This window comes from Notolabrus celidotus, chromosome 3 (genome assembly GCF_009762535.1).
Source record: "Notolabrus celidotus isolate fNotCel1 chromosome 3, fNotCel1.pri, whole genome shotgun sequence".
In the NCBI taxonomy this organism is placed as follows: domain Eukaryota; kingdom Metazoa; phylum Chordata; class Actinopteri; order Labriformes; family Labridae; genus Notolabrus; species Notolabrus celidotus.
In genome coordinates, this window is record NC_048274.1 from 3,860,155 (window position 1) to 3,876,738 (window position 16,584).

The window sequence follows — 16,584 nt, forward strand, 5'->3', positions numbered from 1 at the left end:
CCCATCAACACAGCCTGCCTCCCTCCTCTGCAGCCTCGTCCCAGCACTAACCAGCAGCCGCCCATATAATGGATGGTCATGATACAGGCCACTGCTTCCTGCAACTAAAAGCAATGAAGAAGAAATGGTGGGGGGTGAGCTGGAAGGGTTTTTGGGGAGAAGGGTTGGGGGGGGGTTATGCGTTTGGTGGTGGATTGCATGTGTCTCTTATCAGCACTCTGCAGTCGACGTCGGAGGTGTTAATAAAGTCGTGCTGTGTTTTAAATCAGACACCATCGCCTTATTAATGTGTTTCCAGCAAAATGCAACACGCCTATTCCTGTTAATGGTCTTGGCTCCCCTGCACACGCTGCAGACACACATTCACACACATATATGTTTGCATGTATTTATCTGGCTCACCTTGTCTTTGAACACTTCGGGGTTGCGGTACATGAAATCACGGTAGCTCTCTGTGCGCACTTTGTCCTGCAGGGAGAGAATATCACAACATGAACAATGACAGCTTTTCTTTAGTAGAGAGACAGAATACGACGTGATGATGTGTGGGCAGATGATTTAAATAAACTGCAAACATCTCAATGTTAGGGGATGGTTTATGAGGCCACGAGTTCTACGACTGCTTGTTTTTGGAAGCTAATGTTGGGATATAATATTAAATAACACTGTTAGAATTGTCCCTCTTTAAAAAAAATACACAGTTTAGAACAAGGCATGTAAAGCTTTCCTTTACAACAGCATACTGTGAGCAGTGGTGGACAAAGTACACGGCTTCATAACTTAAAGCTAGGGTTGGTAGTCTCGGAAAACTAGCATGAATTTGAATGTAGCATTTCCTCAGGACTCCATCTAACCCCTCCCCTCCTCCCTCAGAGCTCCTCCAAAACGACGCCCCCCCCCGCTCACATGCACGAGCGCCGCTGACTTGCGACCATATGATGGTGACTGATTCAAAACCGGTCCTCACCAAAACATTATCATAGTGAAAGTTAAAAACACAAACAAACATGGCTGCTGTTAGTACTCACATCTATCATGCTAGCATTATCCAGTTGTACCGGTGACACGATATCAGGAGAAAAGTTATAACACATATATAATACTGTAACAGATCTACTGTTTGTTAAACGTGTTCAGTGTAGATGTTCTTAATTCCTACAGTGTTGACGGTCAGTGAAGGCATCAGGAGAGGTGTAGAGTGTGCGAGCCGGAGAGAGGAGAGACAAGAGGAGAAGTTCTTCATTCATTCAAACATTGATTGTTGCTTTGTTGGTTGGCGTGATCACGGCCGACAGTGACCGGTTAGTAAAGATCAACGTGTTCAAGAATCGGCTCCCTACAGCGTCCCGACTGACACTACAGTACATATACATTTCTGTAGGACTTAGTAAATGTCATTCATTCTTTTGCTTGTCAGAGCCCCGTGGTGAGAGCTTTTTAGACTCTGATCCGGACTACAGTCCTGAGCAAAGCACCTCATCGGGTCAGAGGGGACAGGCCCGAGGTCGAGTGAGAGGGGCAGTCAGTAGAGTCAGGGGAAGCAGAGGCAGGGGACGGGGTCTGGGAGTGCACGCTGGGGAAATGTACGTGCAGGAGGCGGGCAGAACAGCAGGACGGGATTTGAATGGTTTAAAATTTTGGCACCCAAAAAACGGTGATTGGTTGGTGTTTTCCCAGGTTTACTCCGGCTGTAGATAGCAGCTTTTCTTCGCTCTTTTTTAAGAACACATTATGTAATGATTACCATCAGGACATAAAGATCATTTTAACCAGTATAACAAAAAGTGTTTCTAAATCTGATTACCAACCCAAGCTTTAAGTCAAAGTATAGATCCTCAATGTCAAATATCTACAGTGGCCCTGAAGGACAAAACCAATTTACAAAAGATGAAACACTTTTACAAAGTTGGAGACAAATTTACATTTTGGAAAACCTTTTTACAATTTATAAAACAAAATTACATCAGCAAAATACTTTTACCAAGGCCAAAACAAATTCACCTTTAACAAAACAAATTTACAAACACTTACGAACAACATCTACGAACACTTTTACCATTTCTGAAACAAATGAACATTTCTTTTTTACGGAAAGGGAATGTACCAAATACCGAAAGTGATCCGGAAGTGATCGAGTGAGGGGTCATTTAGTTTGCTTTGATGGAGAGAAACCAAACGGAGATGGACATGGTTTACATATTAGGACATCCTCGGGTCTCAGAGAGAGGTGTCAGACCTCAGATGAAAAAGCATTATTGGGAGAATCAATATATTGTTGGGATCAGATCCATATAAGGCCACAAGTTGAGACACTCAGACATTATGCGGCGGTTACCATTGTGTCACTGCATCAGGTTATGCAAGTTAGAAATGTTAGAACTTCCCAGTAGTTCTTAAGCTGTGCTGGGTCACTCCAAAATGGAACACAACATGTGTTGCGAAAAGATAAATACCTTGTTGGCCTTTACAGGGAACCTGAGTGTGTGTGTGTGAAGGGAGCCACAGGATGCTCTCAAGAAATATTAATAAATGTTGTCAATGGACCAGGACATTGCCTGAATTGGACCAAGATGTGCCAAATATTGCTTTGGTGTTCATGGAGACGATCACGTAGCAGAGATTGTCTGACGTACATTGTGAAGTGTTTAAAAGCTGTGTATTGTATCAAGTGAAGCAGAGCCTCAGACCATCAGACCAGACTCTGTCATTTTGTTTGAGAATATGCTACAACAGCATCAGGTCTCCGGAAAAGCTCCGTCATATCGTCGCAAAACCTTCGTCATGTGTCAGAACTCAGATGAAACGGCCTCAGACCACGTAGCCTCAGGCTAAACGGAGTCAGGCTAAAAGGAGTCAGACTCAACAGTAAAAGTGTTTCATCTTTTATAAATGTGTTTTGTCCTTCAGGGCCACCGTAAATATTACTCCAATATAAGTGAAAGTTGCTCTGTCAGATTATTACTTGAGGTAAAGTCCTGAAGTACTTGCTTTTAAAAATACTTCAGTATTCAAAGTACTTCTTAAAAAATCTCAAAACATTGTATTTCCACAGCATGAGTGCAGTAAAGAATACATAGGTGTACATTCTGTTACATTGTGTTTATTTAGAAACCATTACTTGAAATCTCTAAAAACTATACCATGGAATAAAAACAGAAACTAAGTTACTCCACAGACACCTTAGTTTGAAATGTTCACCTGGACTGAAACAAACGTTACATAGCTCAACACGCTTCCTCAGGTTGGACAGTGAATGTTTGTATGTTTGAGCAGAGTGGGAATCATTCTTCATTTCAAAAACCTCTAACACGGGCTGAAGATATGGACATGGGTGCTCAGGTGAAGAATTAAAGCCATCATTACCACCTCTACATGAACTGCCTGATCTGAGTGAGATCTGCTCTGTGTTTGCTCTATGTTAAACCGTGGAGACGAACGATACACAGGTACGACTAAACCACTGAGACAAACAGAACTACACAAACACATTTTACTGTCTTAGGGATCAGATTTCAGAAAAGAGAAGGGAATTCATGAGCTGACTTCAAATCAAAAGTAGTGAGTGACTAGAGCATTGATAGAAATGTAGAGGAGTAAAAGTAATAAGTACCCCCAAAAAATAATCCTCAAGTAAAGTACAGATACTCAAAAAATGTACTTCAGTAAATTTACTTTGCTACTGTCCACCACTGACTGAGTATTTATGAAAAATTCTGATTTAACATGTGGTGTGAATACAGCTAAGACGGACCCTGATGTTTATAAGGAGGTCAGTTCAGGATTCGCTAATTAACCTGCCAATCATATCTGCCCCCAAACCGCCTCCTCTCTGTACAGAAAGCTTCACAATCCATTGAAGTGACAGCAACATGGATTAGTAGAAGATGTAGTGGAATTCAAGGAGTTTAATACTTGTTGTTGAGCTGACTCTGGAGCTCCTGGATGAGATTCACTGAACAGACGGTTGTGCTCACGATGACCACAGAGACTCATTGGACGCTGACTGCGCTCACCGTACAACCTGGAGCTCGTCCAATAAGCTCTGATGTCTGTGTGATTCAATGATTGCACCTTCAGATGCTTTAAATAATGTTCTCATAGTTAACATCTGAAATTATTCACAGGATTATAATCACAGAAAAATGCTAAATTGCTTTGTGAAGTGATAAAAACAACATCTGTCAAATCCATCTACAGACACTTCTTGACTGTTTGGGTTAATTGGACCTTCTGAGATTGAGAGCTTACAGTGAACACTGAAATGATCACGAATATGAAAAGGTTGTTTGTCTTTCATATCGTTTAACTTGGCCGTCCTTTCTTTGTGTCGTCGGAGACAGTGTTTCAAAGCCGAGCAGTGTCAGAGGGGCGGTAATAGAAAGAAGGAAATTCATCCCCAAAGATCCCGGCGATAGATTATGAGACAGCAACTTTATTTATCCAGCTCAGACTGCTGCTGGCATCTCACTGCAGCTTCAGGTTAACTTTAGAAAGTATTTCTGCAAGAAGAAAAAAAACATGCATGTTTGATTTTAAAGCTCTGATGATACTGAGGCCTCTGTGTGGCTTATTTCTAGATGTATTGTCTAAAATTGCTTCCTTGAGGAGGCTGTCAAAAGGCTGTTTTAGAGCAACATGATGAAAAGTTTTCCCCCTTTTTTTTTTTTTTGTTACAGCAAACATTCCTGATAAGTGATAGATTTGACTGTTTAAAAAAAAAAGCAGGATAAGATCTACACTGACTACACAAGTACAGAACAAGACCTGCAAAGATGAGACATGCTGGTTTTCAACAGGGGGCGACAAAATCAACCCAAACTGAAAGTTCCTCACAGGAGCTTTAAAAAAACACTTGCTGTAAAGTGTTCTGCAGCTTGTTTAAAACGCCGCTGTCTGAGTTTTAACTAGGAAAAATAAATCAGATCACATAACTCCTCTTTTAAGAACTCTGCACTGGCTCCCTGTTTCTTTTAGAATCTATTTTAAAGTACTTTTACTTGGTTTTAAAGCTCTTAACAGCCTTGCTCCTCCATGCATCACTGATCTCCTGTCATTTTATGTTCCAGCACGATCACTGAGGTCCTCGAATGCTTCCCTTTTAAATCTTCCTTGTGTGTGTCACACAAAGAGAGAGGGCTTTCTGTTTCTACGCCCCTAAGCTGTGGAACTCTCTGCCTCTGGACATCAGAACGGCGAGCTCTCTGGGTGTTTTTAAAAGTAAACTTAAAGCTAGGGTTGGTAGTCTCGGAAAACCAGCATGAATTTGAATGTAGCATTTCCTCAGGACTCCGTCTAACCCCTCCCCTCCTCCCTCGGAGCTCCTCCAAAACGACTCGTCATCACTACAGCATCCGGACGGACGCTACAATAAATATATATTTTCTGTAGGACTTGCTGAACGTCATTAATTATTCTGCTTGTTGGTGAGAGCTTTTTAGACTCTGATCCGGACTACAGTCCTGAGCAAAGCACCTCATCAGGTCAGAGGGGACAGGCCCGAGGACGAGCGAGAGGGGCAGTAAATAGAGTCAGGGGAAGTAGAGGCAGGAGACGGGGACTCGGAGGAGTGCACGCCGGGGAAATGAACGCGCAGGAGGAGGGCAGAACGGCTGGACGGGATTTGATTGGTTTAAAATTTGGGCACCCAAAAAACGGTGATTGGTTAGTGTTTTCCCAGGTTTACTCCGGCTGTAGATAGCAGCTTTTTTTCACTCTTTTTTAGGAACACATCATGTATTGATTGCCATCAGGACATAAAGATCATTTTAACCAGTATGACAAAAAGTGTATCTAAATCTGATTACCAACCCCAGCTTTAAGACTTACCTTTTTAATATAGCTTTTAATGTGGAGTCATTTATTTTTAGCCCTGGACTGCATTATTATAATCATTGCTTTAACATTTATTTATCTTATTTAATTATTATTTAATTATTTTTTTGTTTCTTGTATTCATCTGATCTTGTCAACACTGCCTTATTTTTATTTTATTTCCACTCTTACTTTTTTTAAACTAATTTTAATGCATTGATTTGATTTGATTTTTAAGTATTTTATTTATAATCCTGCCTTTTAGAATTTTACCATTGCTGCTGTTTTCTGTCTCTCTGTTATTTTGTGAAGCACTTTGGGCTGCATGTTTTTATATATGAAAGGTGCTGTATAAATAAAGTTGAGTTGAGATGTGTCCTAGTGGGGGTTGTGTTTAAGAAAATACTCTCTCCTAAAAATATAATTTAAAAAACGTCACTGAAACTCTGGCTGATTGAATCCCTCAGTGGGTCGGGCGTTGTGAAGCAGGCTTCTGCAGCTTCTTCTCTGAGGCTGTGAGGCTCATGAACTCTGCCCCCTGAGCTGACCTCTGCACTTTACTCTACTCCACTTTATCCCAACATGTTGCTTACTTTTTACAAAATGTATTAGTAATTATAAACGTGTTATATTGTATGATTTTAGGTTTTTAATATTTGTTTTTAGGTTATTTGTCATCTATTTAATATCTAGTCAATGCTGGACCTGAGAAATAGTTTTCATTATGTTGTGTTTTTAATATGGGGAATGACAATAAATTTGAATCTGAATTTGAGTCTGAATTACTTTAAAAAAAACTCTCACCTCCTCCTTGTTACTTTGATATGACCATTAATGTATTTTGTTTAAGTTACCAGTCTAACGCTGCAAATCAAAAGTAGCTTCAATTCAACCCTGAGTGACAAACATCTAACTAAAAAACATATTTGCTGCACTCTGTTGTGTCACTCTCTCTCTCTCTCTCACACACACACACACACACACAGAGTGCATCACACACTTTATCCTGTAAAAAAAAGTTGACCACATTCTACCGCAAAGCCCCGATCACGTGTTCCCGGCCCCTCCAGAGACTCTGATGGAGTTTACAGCCTGACGCACACACACATGACGCAAAACTTAACAGCGCCTCGCACCAATCAGGACAGCCGACAGGAATATGTTTAAGCACTGCAGTAAGTGGAGCAGGAAGGGAGGAGATAGAGCTGACCCCCCTCCCCCCCCTAACACACCCCTACCGCTTGCTGACACTTTCAAGTTTCAGAGCTGGAGGAGTGTAAAAATTAATTTCCACGTTTGGAGCATGCTGCTGTCTCACATGAGCGCTCAGCGCTTATTGCTGATTTGACACTTTAGAGAAAATGTCTTGTCGTCTGTGTCAGTGCGAGCATAAAGACGATCATTTTCATTTTCGTGCTACATCGAAATCTTTCAACCAAGACTTGCACTGATGAACTAGCTCTTGCTCTGCAGAGACACCTGCACCCGGCGGGGATGACTCATGAGACTTTAATGAGACTTGCAGGCCCTATGGAGTGCATGTATGATATCTGTGTGTGCACATCTCAGACCTTCAGCATCTCCTCGTGGATGCTGTAATGGCCGTAGGAGCTGAAATAGGCCTCGTCTTCGTCCTCTCGGAGTTCGGCCACAGGGCCCAGGTTGCCAGATTTTTTTTTGGTTTCTGCGTTCATCACCAAACCCTGAGCCAGCAGCCTGAAAGAACGAGAGAGATCTGTTTAACTTCTTATATTAGGACATGGGACAGAAGCAGAGACCAGAAAGCAGAAAGCACACAACCTTCATGCGGGACGAAGCAGTAAATGGAGTAGATGGGAGGCATTTATCTTTCTAACTCTCTCCCAACATCCCCCAACCTCACTCTTTCTGTAATTTTCCTTTATTGCTCCCCCTTCCTACCTCCCCTCCTCACTTTAACCTCCATGCTGCAGTGGAATTTTCCCTTCCCTCTTTTATCTTTCCCCTTCCTCAAACTTCTTCCACAGGGTACTCTGGTTGATGCCTAGGCTATACTGTGTTCACTGTGTCCCCCTGCTGGCTGCAGGAGGGTGGTGCAGGACTAAATTCAGCCTGAGTACACTTAAAGTGCTCTTAAGGACAAAAGAAGAAAAAGATTCATCCCAGAGAGGCAAGAACTTTACTAATATTTAGTGAAGATAGATTAATGTGACTAACTTGAGTTTGTGCAGGTCGTCCATGGCTCTGGCCAGCGCTTCCTCTGAGGAACGAGCTCTCTCCTCAGCAGCCTGTGTCCTCTGCTGAAGTGCATTATGGGACTCTGCCCCAGACGAAGGACACGCAGACTGGTTCGCACCTTCGACTTCACAGAGTTCCTCGGGATCTGTGTGAAATATAATAAACAGGACAATCAGAGACGTAAAACTCACAGGCTGGACACAAAACAAAAACAACCATCATCACAGGTTTAAATACAGGAAACACATTAAAACTTTTTTTCCCTGCAACTGATCTCAAGTTACTTTGTTTCATTCCACGTCTTGAATTGGAGTTTCAGTCATAAAAGAATCATTGTCTTTAAATGCAGCAAAGCCAAATCCATCTTCAGGCAGCAAGGACCTCCTTTTATAGCCTTTCATTTTACACAGAAATTCAAATAACACAGTTAAAGAAAAGGATCATAGAAGGGGCACAGAGACTCTTTTCTACTGCCAATGATATGCTGCAAAATATAAGACTGGGTGTTACATCAGGTACTCACTCTTGTGGTTTTAAAACTGTCACCCAAACCCACCAGAGTCTTTGCATCGCACGCAAATCTAAATCCTGCTCATGTTACAATAATTTTCTAGAAATAATGGAAGTGAAGGCAGCATAAAGAGCTGAAGCTGGCAGAGAGAAATGATGACCCCAGAAATAATGTCACCTGCTTATTTTGTCAATTGTACAAAACACTGAAGGAGCTAACTAATCATTTTTAAAAGAAACAAAAACTATGCAGCATTATTAGTCCTGTTCGCCTTTATTCATCTTGATCAGACTTAAGGACAGGAAATCATGCAAACACACACCATCGTGCTAAATTGACGTATCAGAATATGTGTATGTGAATAGGTATGAAGCCACTCTTTGGTTTCCTGTAGTCAGTAACTCAAATAAAAAGCGTACATGTGTGCAATCAAAGTTAGAGGAGTTGCAGTACCTGTCTGCAGCAGAGGGTCATCCTGGATGACAGGTCGCAGGAAGTCCTCACTCTCCCAGGGTAAGGGAGCGTCTGGAAGTCCAGTAAGACTGGAGGCATCACATTTCTATAAAACAAACACTTCTTTAAAAATCTACCCTCTTGTCTACTTTCATTACAAGTTGGATTAAAAACTTGACTACCTCTCTGCAGCAACATTCATAATGCTTGAAGCTTTATATAATGCATGTAAATTATCCGTCCAGTACTTACTGTGGACCGTATGAAGTTGATCATCTTGATGTAACCGTAGTCGTCTAAATCTAGTGAGAAATAGAAGTGTGAAACTTTAAGTAAAATAATAAATACTCTATGTTTCTCTCTTAGAGCATGTAGTGTTTACTTACTGTGTTTTCTTATTATATCTACAATGTTGACCTGATGCACAGCTATGCAGTGCTGCAGGGTGTCAGACACAGAGCTCAACAACCTGGAACACAGACAGGAAATCTGTTTTAATAAGATGTCTAAAACATAACAATCATTTGCATACAAGTCCTTCAAACACAGAGAAAAGATCTGAGATTAGTTCACATAAAACCCAGAGGTAACTTGAGTAGCATATAGAATCTAGCTCAGCAAACCTTATGTAGTTTTATCCCTCTTTCCAGACCCAACTCGGTCAAGGCAGATGGCTGTCTAACATGAGTCTGGTTCTGCTCGAGGTTTCTGCCTGTTAAAAGGACGTTTTTCCTCACCGCTGCAACTAGCTAAATATTGCGATGTGCAATGCTCTTGATGGATTAAGGTGGGGTAAGACTGAGTCTTATCCTGCCTAGGTGTTGGGTCTCTGTTCATAATTTGACATAGAGTGGTCTAGACCTCCTATGTTTGTAAAAGCGTCTTGAGATAACATTTGTTGTGATTTGGCGCTACACAAATAAAGATGAATTGATTGAGCTGTCCCTGAGTTTGGATGTCCACTCTTATATGTCACTGTCCTCTTGTTGAAGTCAGAGAGGCAACAGTAATGAAGATATACTGAATGAAAAGCAAACTTATTATGGGATGTACACTTAATTTTAAGTTAACAGCATCCGATCTATAGAAAGTTATTTAAAAAGGGCTGGAAAATTGAGCCTGTTAGAAAATAGTTTGAATGGCCTGTAACTAATGTCCAGCAGCTGTATTGCTGTTTATAACTAAGATGACTAAATAAGTAATTAAATGAATGGATGGTTGGAAGTAAAGGGTATCTCTTTAAATCACAGCAGTTCATTTAAAAGGAAAACACAAGCACATCCAACAAATCTCTGTATTTCTTCTACACCTTCATTGTTGGCTGTAGTACCAGTCTGCAGAACGATGACACTCACTTGTCACAGAACAAACAGGTAACGGTCTGATTGTTTTCCTCCTCCTCCTCCATCCATTGCCACTTATCTTCTTCATCAATGTCTTCATCCTCACAGTCAGAGAGCTCGGGCATGTCCTCAGCTGCTGCATCCCCACCTGTCACAGTAACACATCATCACAACTGCATGTCAAGACAACTTTCTATGCTTGTGCCTACTTTCATGGTTAATGTAGCATTAGCGTTACGACTGTTCCAGTTTGAATGAAGGCTGTATGAAGCAACTACAGACTGAATACATGATCTAAATGCGCCATTTAAATCATCGATAGCAAAAAGGTGACTCTAGCGTGTTCAAAATATCAGCTTTAGGGTTTAAATGTACTATTTAACACTCACGTGGGTCTGTGTTTTCTGCCATGATGCCGCTTTCAGTTTACTTCCTGGTGACGTTTCGTGACGTATAAAAAAGGGTGGGCACAATTAAAGAGACAGTACTTTAAAACAACCACAAGATGTCGCCATAGTGACGTTCATCTCTGAACTGGTAAGCTTTCATACTTTACCGAAACACATGCCTCCTCAATTGTTACACACCTACACAAACAATTAATCTAATATATTGATATGAAACCATTAATCTAGAGATTTTCATACCTGCTTCAAGAAGTTTCTTTTATCGTTTGACTCTCATTCTGGTCAGGTATCAAAGGTATGCAGGAAAATTAGGAGTTAGTTAAGACCATATGGAGCACATAGAGGTAATCCTGTTACACTTAAGTGATATATATAGTGATAATTCAGCATTTAAGTAATCGTTGTATACACATATCTACACGAAACGGCAAATACCTGCAAGTGTTACCCCTTTAAACCGCCGACTCCGTTCCATCGTGTTTAGTTTCTTGCCGGACTGGAATCGATGTAGCACACGGCAGAGGTTTGGGCGGGAAGAATTAACAACAACCGTTATTTAAACACAACAACAAGAAGAACAAAATGCTATTTCACTATTTTAACTTTGATTATTTTGTAATTAATTTGTGATTATTTTGAGTGGATATAAAAATATAGATACTATACAAAAAAAAAAGTCACATCTACCTCTGGTGCCTGAAGGTAAATTTTAATGACACTACTAATGACACAAACACAACACCTTCACCTTTTCTTATTATTATTTAGTTTGTTTTTCTCTGATGATAGTTCATGTGCTGAATTTTCAGGTGGTTGAATAACCAATTGTTGAATTAACCTGCACTAGTAAGGTCCTGGACATCACTAGTTAACTAGTAAACAGCAAAAACCCTGACGTGTCAACCAGTAAAGGCTTCAATGTCAACTAGTGACACTAGTGGCAGATATTTTGACATTACTAGCTAACTAGAATAGAATAGAATGTATTTTATTCATGCCCAAAGGGGGAAATTCAGGTGTCTGGTAGATACAATTATAAAAATCACATCAAACGTAAAACAAGTAACAGGGTTCCCAAGCGTCCTGGAAAACCTGGAAAACCTGGGAAACAGTTGACCAGTTTTCCAGTACTGGAAAACACCTGGAAAATGGGAGAAATAGTCAAATGTCCTGGAAAATCACATATAGTCCTGGAAAATTATTCCAACATGGCTGCGTTTGACCTGACCCTATTAACAAAACACATCCCCATTCATTGAAAGTTGAGTGCATGCTGTGCTGGAAAAGACAGCGACACTGCACAACTTTTTTCACATCTTTTCTCCTTCACTTCATAATCATGCATTCACAGAAAACGGGGGTATATTGTTTATGTTTTATGGTACACTTGGCTCAATTACCGTACTCTAGCTCAGTTGTTCTCAAAGTGGGGTCCTGGGACCCCTGGGGGTCTGCAAACCATAGCGTGGGGGTCCGTGAAATAATTTGAATACATTTCTAGTAAATCATAAAATTGTGCTGTCATTACAAACAGCATATACACCATTGTTATGATACCATTTGGTGGCTCGAAGGGATATGTGAGTCTTGTTACTGTTAATTTTCTGAAAGCGTTTAAGATCAATTACTTGAAAAGTATAAATGCTGTCATGTTGAGTCCACAAGGAATGAAATGACCCTCTGTTTGAAAGTATACAAGTGGTATGTACTTGATTCAAATTGAAGTGTTATCTGTTTATCACTTTGGTACAGGTCTGAAGTATTTACATTGATACGCTTTACAATACAAATAGTTCCAAGGGGAACTAAGAGTGCAAATGGTAGTAAGCATGTGCTTCAGTGATGGGAAGTTGGGCTCTTTTCAGAGAGCCGGCTCTTTCGACTCTCAAACGGCTCTTAATGTAGGATCTTTTGTAGCCGTATGTTTTACCTTAATTTTGCAAAAAATAATAGTTTGTGTTGAAAACCCTTTACGTACAGTGTTTTTATGAGAAGCCTTATAATGCCCAATTGTGTGCATTTCTTCTGTAACAAAGTCATTCTCACCCTGATCCTAGGGTTATGATTAGGGTTAGGGTTTTGATTAGTGTTAGGGTTGTGATTAGGGTTAGGGTTGTGATTAGGGTTAGGGTTGGGTTTAGGGTTAGGGTTGTGATTAGGGTTATGATTAGGGTTAGGGTTAGGGTTAGGGTTGGGGTTAGGGTTAGGGTTGGGGTTAGGGTTAGGGTTGTGATTAGGGTTAGGGTTGTGATTAGGGTTGGGGTTGGGGTTGTGATTAGGGTTTGGGTTAGGGTTAGGGTTGTGATTAGGGTTAGGGTTGTGATTAGGGTTGGGGTTAGGGTTAGGGTTGTGTTTAGGGTTAGGGTTGTGTTTAGGGTTAGGGTTGGGGTTGTGATTAGGGTTGGGGTTAGGGTTAGGGTTGTGATTAGGGTTAGGGTTGTGATTAGGGTTAGGGTTGTGATTTGGGTTAGGGTTGGGTTTAGGGTTAGGGTTGGGTTTAGGGTTAGGGTTGTGATTAGGGTTAGGGTTGTGATTAGGGTTAGGGTTGGGTTTAGGGTTAGGGTTGTGATTAGGGTTAGGGTTGGGGTTAGGGTGAGGGTTGTGATTAGGGTTTGGGTTGTGATTAGGGTTAGGGTTGGGTTTAGGATTAGGGTTGGGTTTAGGGTTAGGGTTGTGATTAGGGTTAGGGTTGTGTTTAGGGTTAGGGTTGTGTTTAGGGTCAGGGTTGTGGTTAGGGTTAGGGTTGTGGTTAGGGTTGTGTTTAGGGTTAGGGTTGTGGTTAGGGTTAGGGTTGTGGTTAGGGTTAGGGTTGTGTTTAGGGTTAGGGTTAGGGATGTGATTAGGGTGAGGGATGGGTTTAGGGTTAGGGTTGTGTTTAGGGTTAGGGTTGAGTTTAGGGTTAGGGTTGTGATTAGGGTTATGATTAGGGTTAGGGTTGTGGTTAGGGTTAGGGTTGTGATTAGGGTTAGGGTTGTGATTAGGGTTAGGGTTGTGTTTAGGGTTAGGGTTAGGGTTGTGATTAGGGTTAGGGTTGTGTTTAGGGTTAGGGTTGTGATTAGGGTTAGGGTGATGGTTGTGTTTAGGGTTAGGGTTGTGATTAGGGTTAGGGTTATGATTAGGGTTAGGGTTAGGGTTGTGTTTAGGGTTAGGGTTAGGGTTGTGATTAGGGTTAGGGTTGTGATTAGGGTTAGGGTTGTGATTAGGGTTAGGGTTGTGTTTAGGGTTAGGTTTAGGGTTGTGATTAGGGTTAGGGTTGTGATTAGGGTTAGGGTTGTGATTAGGGTTAGGGTTGTGATTAGGGTTAGGGTTATGATTAGGGTTAGGGTTAGGGATGTGATTAGGGTTAGGGTGATGGTTGTGTTTAGGGTTAGGGTTGTGATTAGGGTTAGGGTTAGGGTTGTGATTAGGGTTAGGGTTATGATTGGGGTTAGCATTAGGGTTAGGAATAGGGTTAGGGTTAGGGTTAGGATTAGGGTTAGGGTTATGATTAGGGTTAGGGTTATGATGAGGGTTAGGGTTAGGATTAGGGTTAGGGTTAGGGTTATGATTAGGGTTAGGGTTAGGGTTAGGGTTGTGATTAGGGTTAGGGTTAGGGTTAGGGTTAGGATTAGGGTTAGGGTTAGGATCAGGGTTAGGGTTAGGATTAGGGTTAGGGTTAGGGTAATGATTAGGGTTAGGGTTAGGATTAGGGTTAGGGTTAGGATTAGGGTTAGGGTTAGGGTTAGGATTAGGGTTAGGGTTATGATTAGGGTTAGGGTTAGGATCAGGGTTAGGGTTAGGGTTAGGATTAGGGTTAGGGTTAGGGTTATGATTAGGGTTAGGGTTAGGATTAGGGTTAGGGTTAGGGTTAGGGTTAGGATTAGGGTTAGGGTTAGGATCAGGGTTAGGGTTAGGATTAGGGTTAGGGTTAGGGTAATGATTAGGGTTAGGGTTAGGATTAGGGTTAGGGTTAGGATTAGGGTTAGGGTTAGGGTTAGGATTAGGGTTAGGGTTATGATTAGGGTTAGGGTTAGGATCAGGGTTAGGGTTAGGGTTAGGATTAGGGTTAGGGTTAGGGTTATGATTAGGGTTAGGGTTAGGATTAGGGTTAGGGTTAGGATTAGGGTTAGGGTTAGGTTTAGAACTAGATTTAAATTTAAGCATACAGAACCAGAACCAAACTCATGCAAACAGAACCAGAATCAAACTCAACCAGAACCAAACCAGAACTGAACCAGAACCGAACCAGACCCGGACCAGAACTGAACCAGAACCCTGCCAGAACTGAACCAGAACCGAACCAGAACCGAACCAGAACCGATTCAGACCCGAACCAGAACCGAACCGGGACCGAACCGGAACCGAACAGAACCAGAACCATACCAGAACCGAACCAGACTTGATCCAGAACCGAACCAGAACCGAACCGGAACCGAACCGGAACCGAACCGGAACCGTACCTGAACCGAACCAGAACCTTACCAGAACCGAACCAGACGTTAACCAGAATCGAACCAGAACAGAACCTTACCAGAACCTTACCAGAACCTTACCAGAACCTTACCAGAACCGAACCAGAACCGAACCAGACGTGAACCAGTATCAAACCAGAACAGAACAGAACCAGAACCTTACCAGAACAGAACCAGAACCCTACCAGAACCCCCCAAGCAAACAGAACCAAACTCAAGCAAACATTATTAACGTCCTCAGGTTTGCATTGAGTAAAATCAGATGCCTCAGCTTGGATGGGCTGATCTGATTTCTCCTCTCAGTGAGTATTTGCCCGGTCTTCAAGAAGACTCTCTCTGAAGGAACAGATTAAGCCAGGATACACAGCCTCCCCTCCATCACCTGTATCCTATATCCTCACATATGATTGACCGCATGGCCGCCATGCTGACCAATCAAAACAAAGTTCTGCTGTGAGCAGAGCTGGGGCTGAGCACTGTGAGAGCTAAGCAGCGAAAGGAAAAAGCTGGGAGCCGGCTCTCTCTCGATGCGAGCCGGCTCTTCTGATTCACTATAAAGCATCGACTCTCAGAGCCGCAGCTTTTGATCATGACACATCACTAATGTGTTTAATCTGTGTTACAATTATGAGGGGGCCATGGACAATTTTCTCACCTGTAAGGGGTCCTTGGCTCCAAAAGTTTCAGAACCCCTCCTCTAGCTAGCAGGAGTGCAAACTCCCAATAGTGAAAACAAAGGGAACAAAAAGAGCGACACAGCTGCACAGAAACTCCACGTTGTAGACATCGCTGATCATAATAGACATCGCCATGCAGGAAGACAGTTTACATTTTTTTAAATCTGAGAGATCTTCAAGTACAGAGTGCGTCTTTACACCGGTGCGATTTTTTCAGAGTTTACGGTAACTCAAATAAAAAAACGTGACATTTCCTTTGTTTTATATCGACCACTTAGCAGGATGAATATCATGATTAAGCAGGTATATTTTGAGTCTGAGTTGAGTTGAGAAACATTTGTGGCCATTTTTGTCATTCAGATCTATTTAGGTCATTAAAGCACTGATCCTCTGATCATTATTATTATTTAATTATTTCAGGAAGGCAGCTTCCTGATTCCTTTGTAGGTTCTTTTGTTTTTTTCTTAGCTCATTTTATATTTTTTGAGAAAAGAGAAAGCTGAGATGAGAGTTGCCCATCATTGTTGCTTGGTTGCACTAATAAAGTGAAGTGCTGTACATCTGTGGTTGCATTATTCTATTATCAATTTGCCATCATTTTTAAGTATGTAAGAGATGATTTCATTGATAGCCATAGACTACATGTCTTTCAATGTAGACTTCCACTGAGAGGAACATATTAGACTATTTAGGAACTAAATTAGGAACTAAATT

At 41.5% G+C, this 16,584-nt stretch overlaps 1 protein-coding gene across 3 annotated transcripts in view; it reads right to left on the minus strand.

The window, feature by feature from the left end:
• Positions 1-11,259, minus strand: part of prmt3 (protein arginine methyltransferase 3) — an 83,115-nt gene extending 71,856 nt beyond the window's left edge. The window contains exons 1-10 of one of the 3 annotated variants that reach the window (XM_034680639.1): positions 11,178-11,259; positions 10,983-11,020; positions 10,725-10,768; positions 10,348-10,483; positions 9,379-9,461; positions 9,245-9,294; positions 8,993-9,098; positions 8,008-8,173; positions 7,383-7,527; positions 403-468 (exon numbers count right to left, since the gene is read on the minus strand). In XM_034680639.1, the coding sequence (XP_034536530.1) occupies positions 403-468; positions 7,383-7,527; positions 8,008-8,173; positions 8,993-9,098; positions 9,245-9,294; positions 9,379-9,461; positions 10,348-10,483; positions 10,725-10,746 (774 nt within the window). In that variant the 5' untranslated portion in view covers positions 10,747-10,768; positions 10,983-11,020; positions 11,178-11,259. The remainder of the gene's footprint in view (positions 1-402; positions 469-7,382; positions 7,528-8,007; positions 8,174-8,992; positions 9,099-9,244; positions 9,295-9,378; positions 9,462-10,347; positions 10,484-10,724; positions 10,769-10,982; positions 11,021-11,177) is intronic. The other 2 variants (XM_034680640.1, XM_034680641.1) reach the window with 2 other exon arrangements.
• Positions 11,260-16,584: the final 5,325 nt, after the last annotated feature.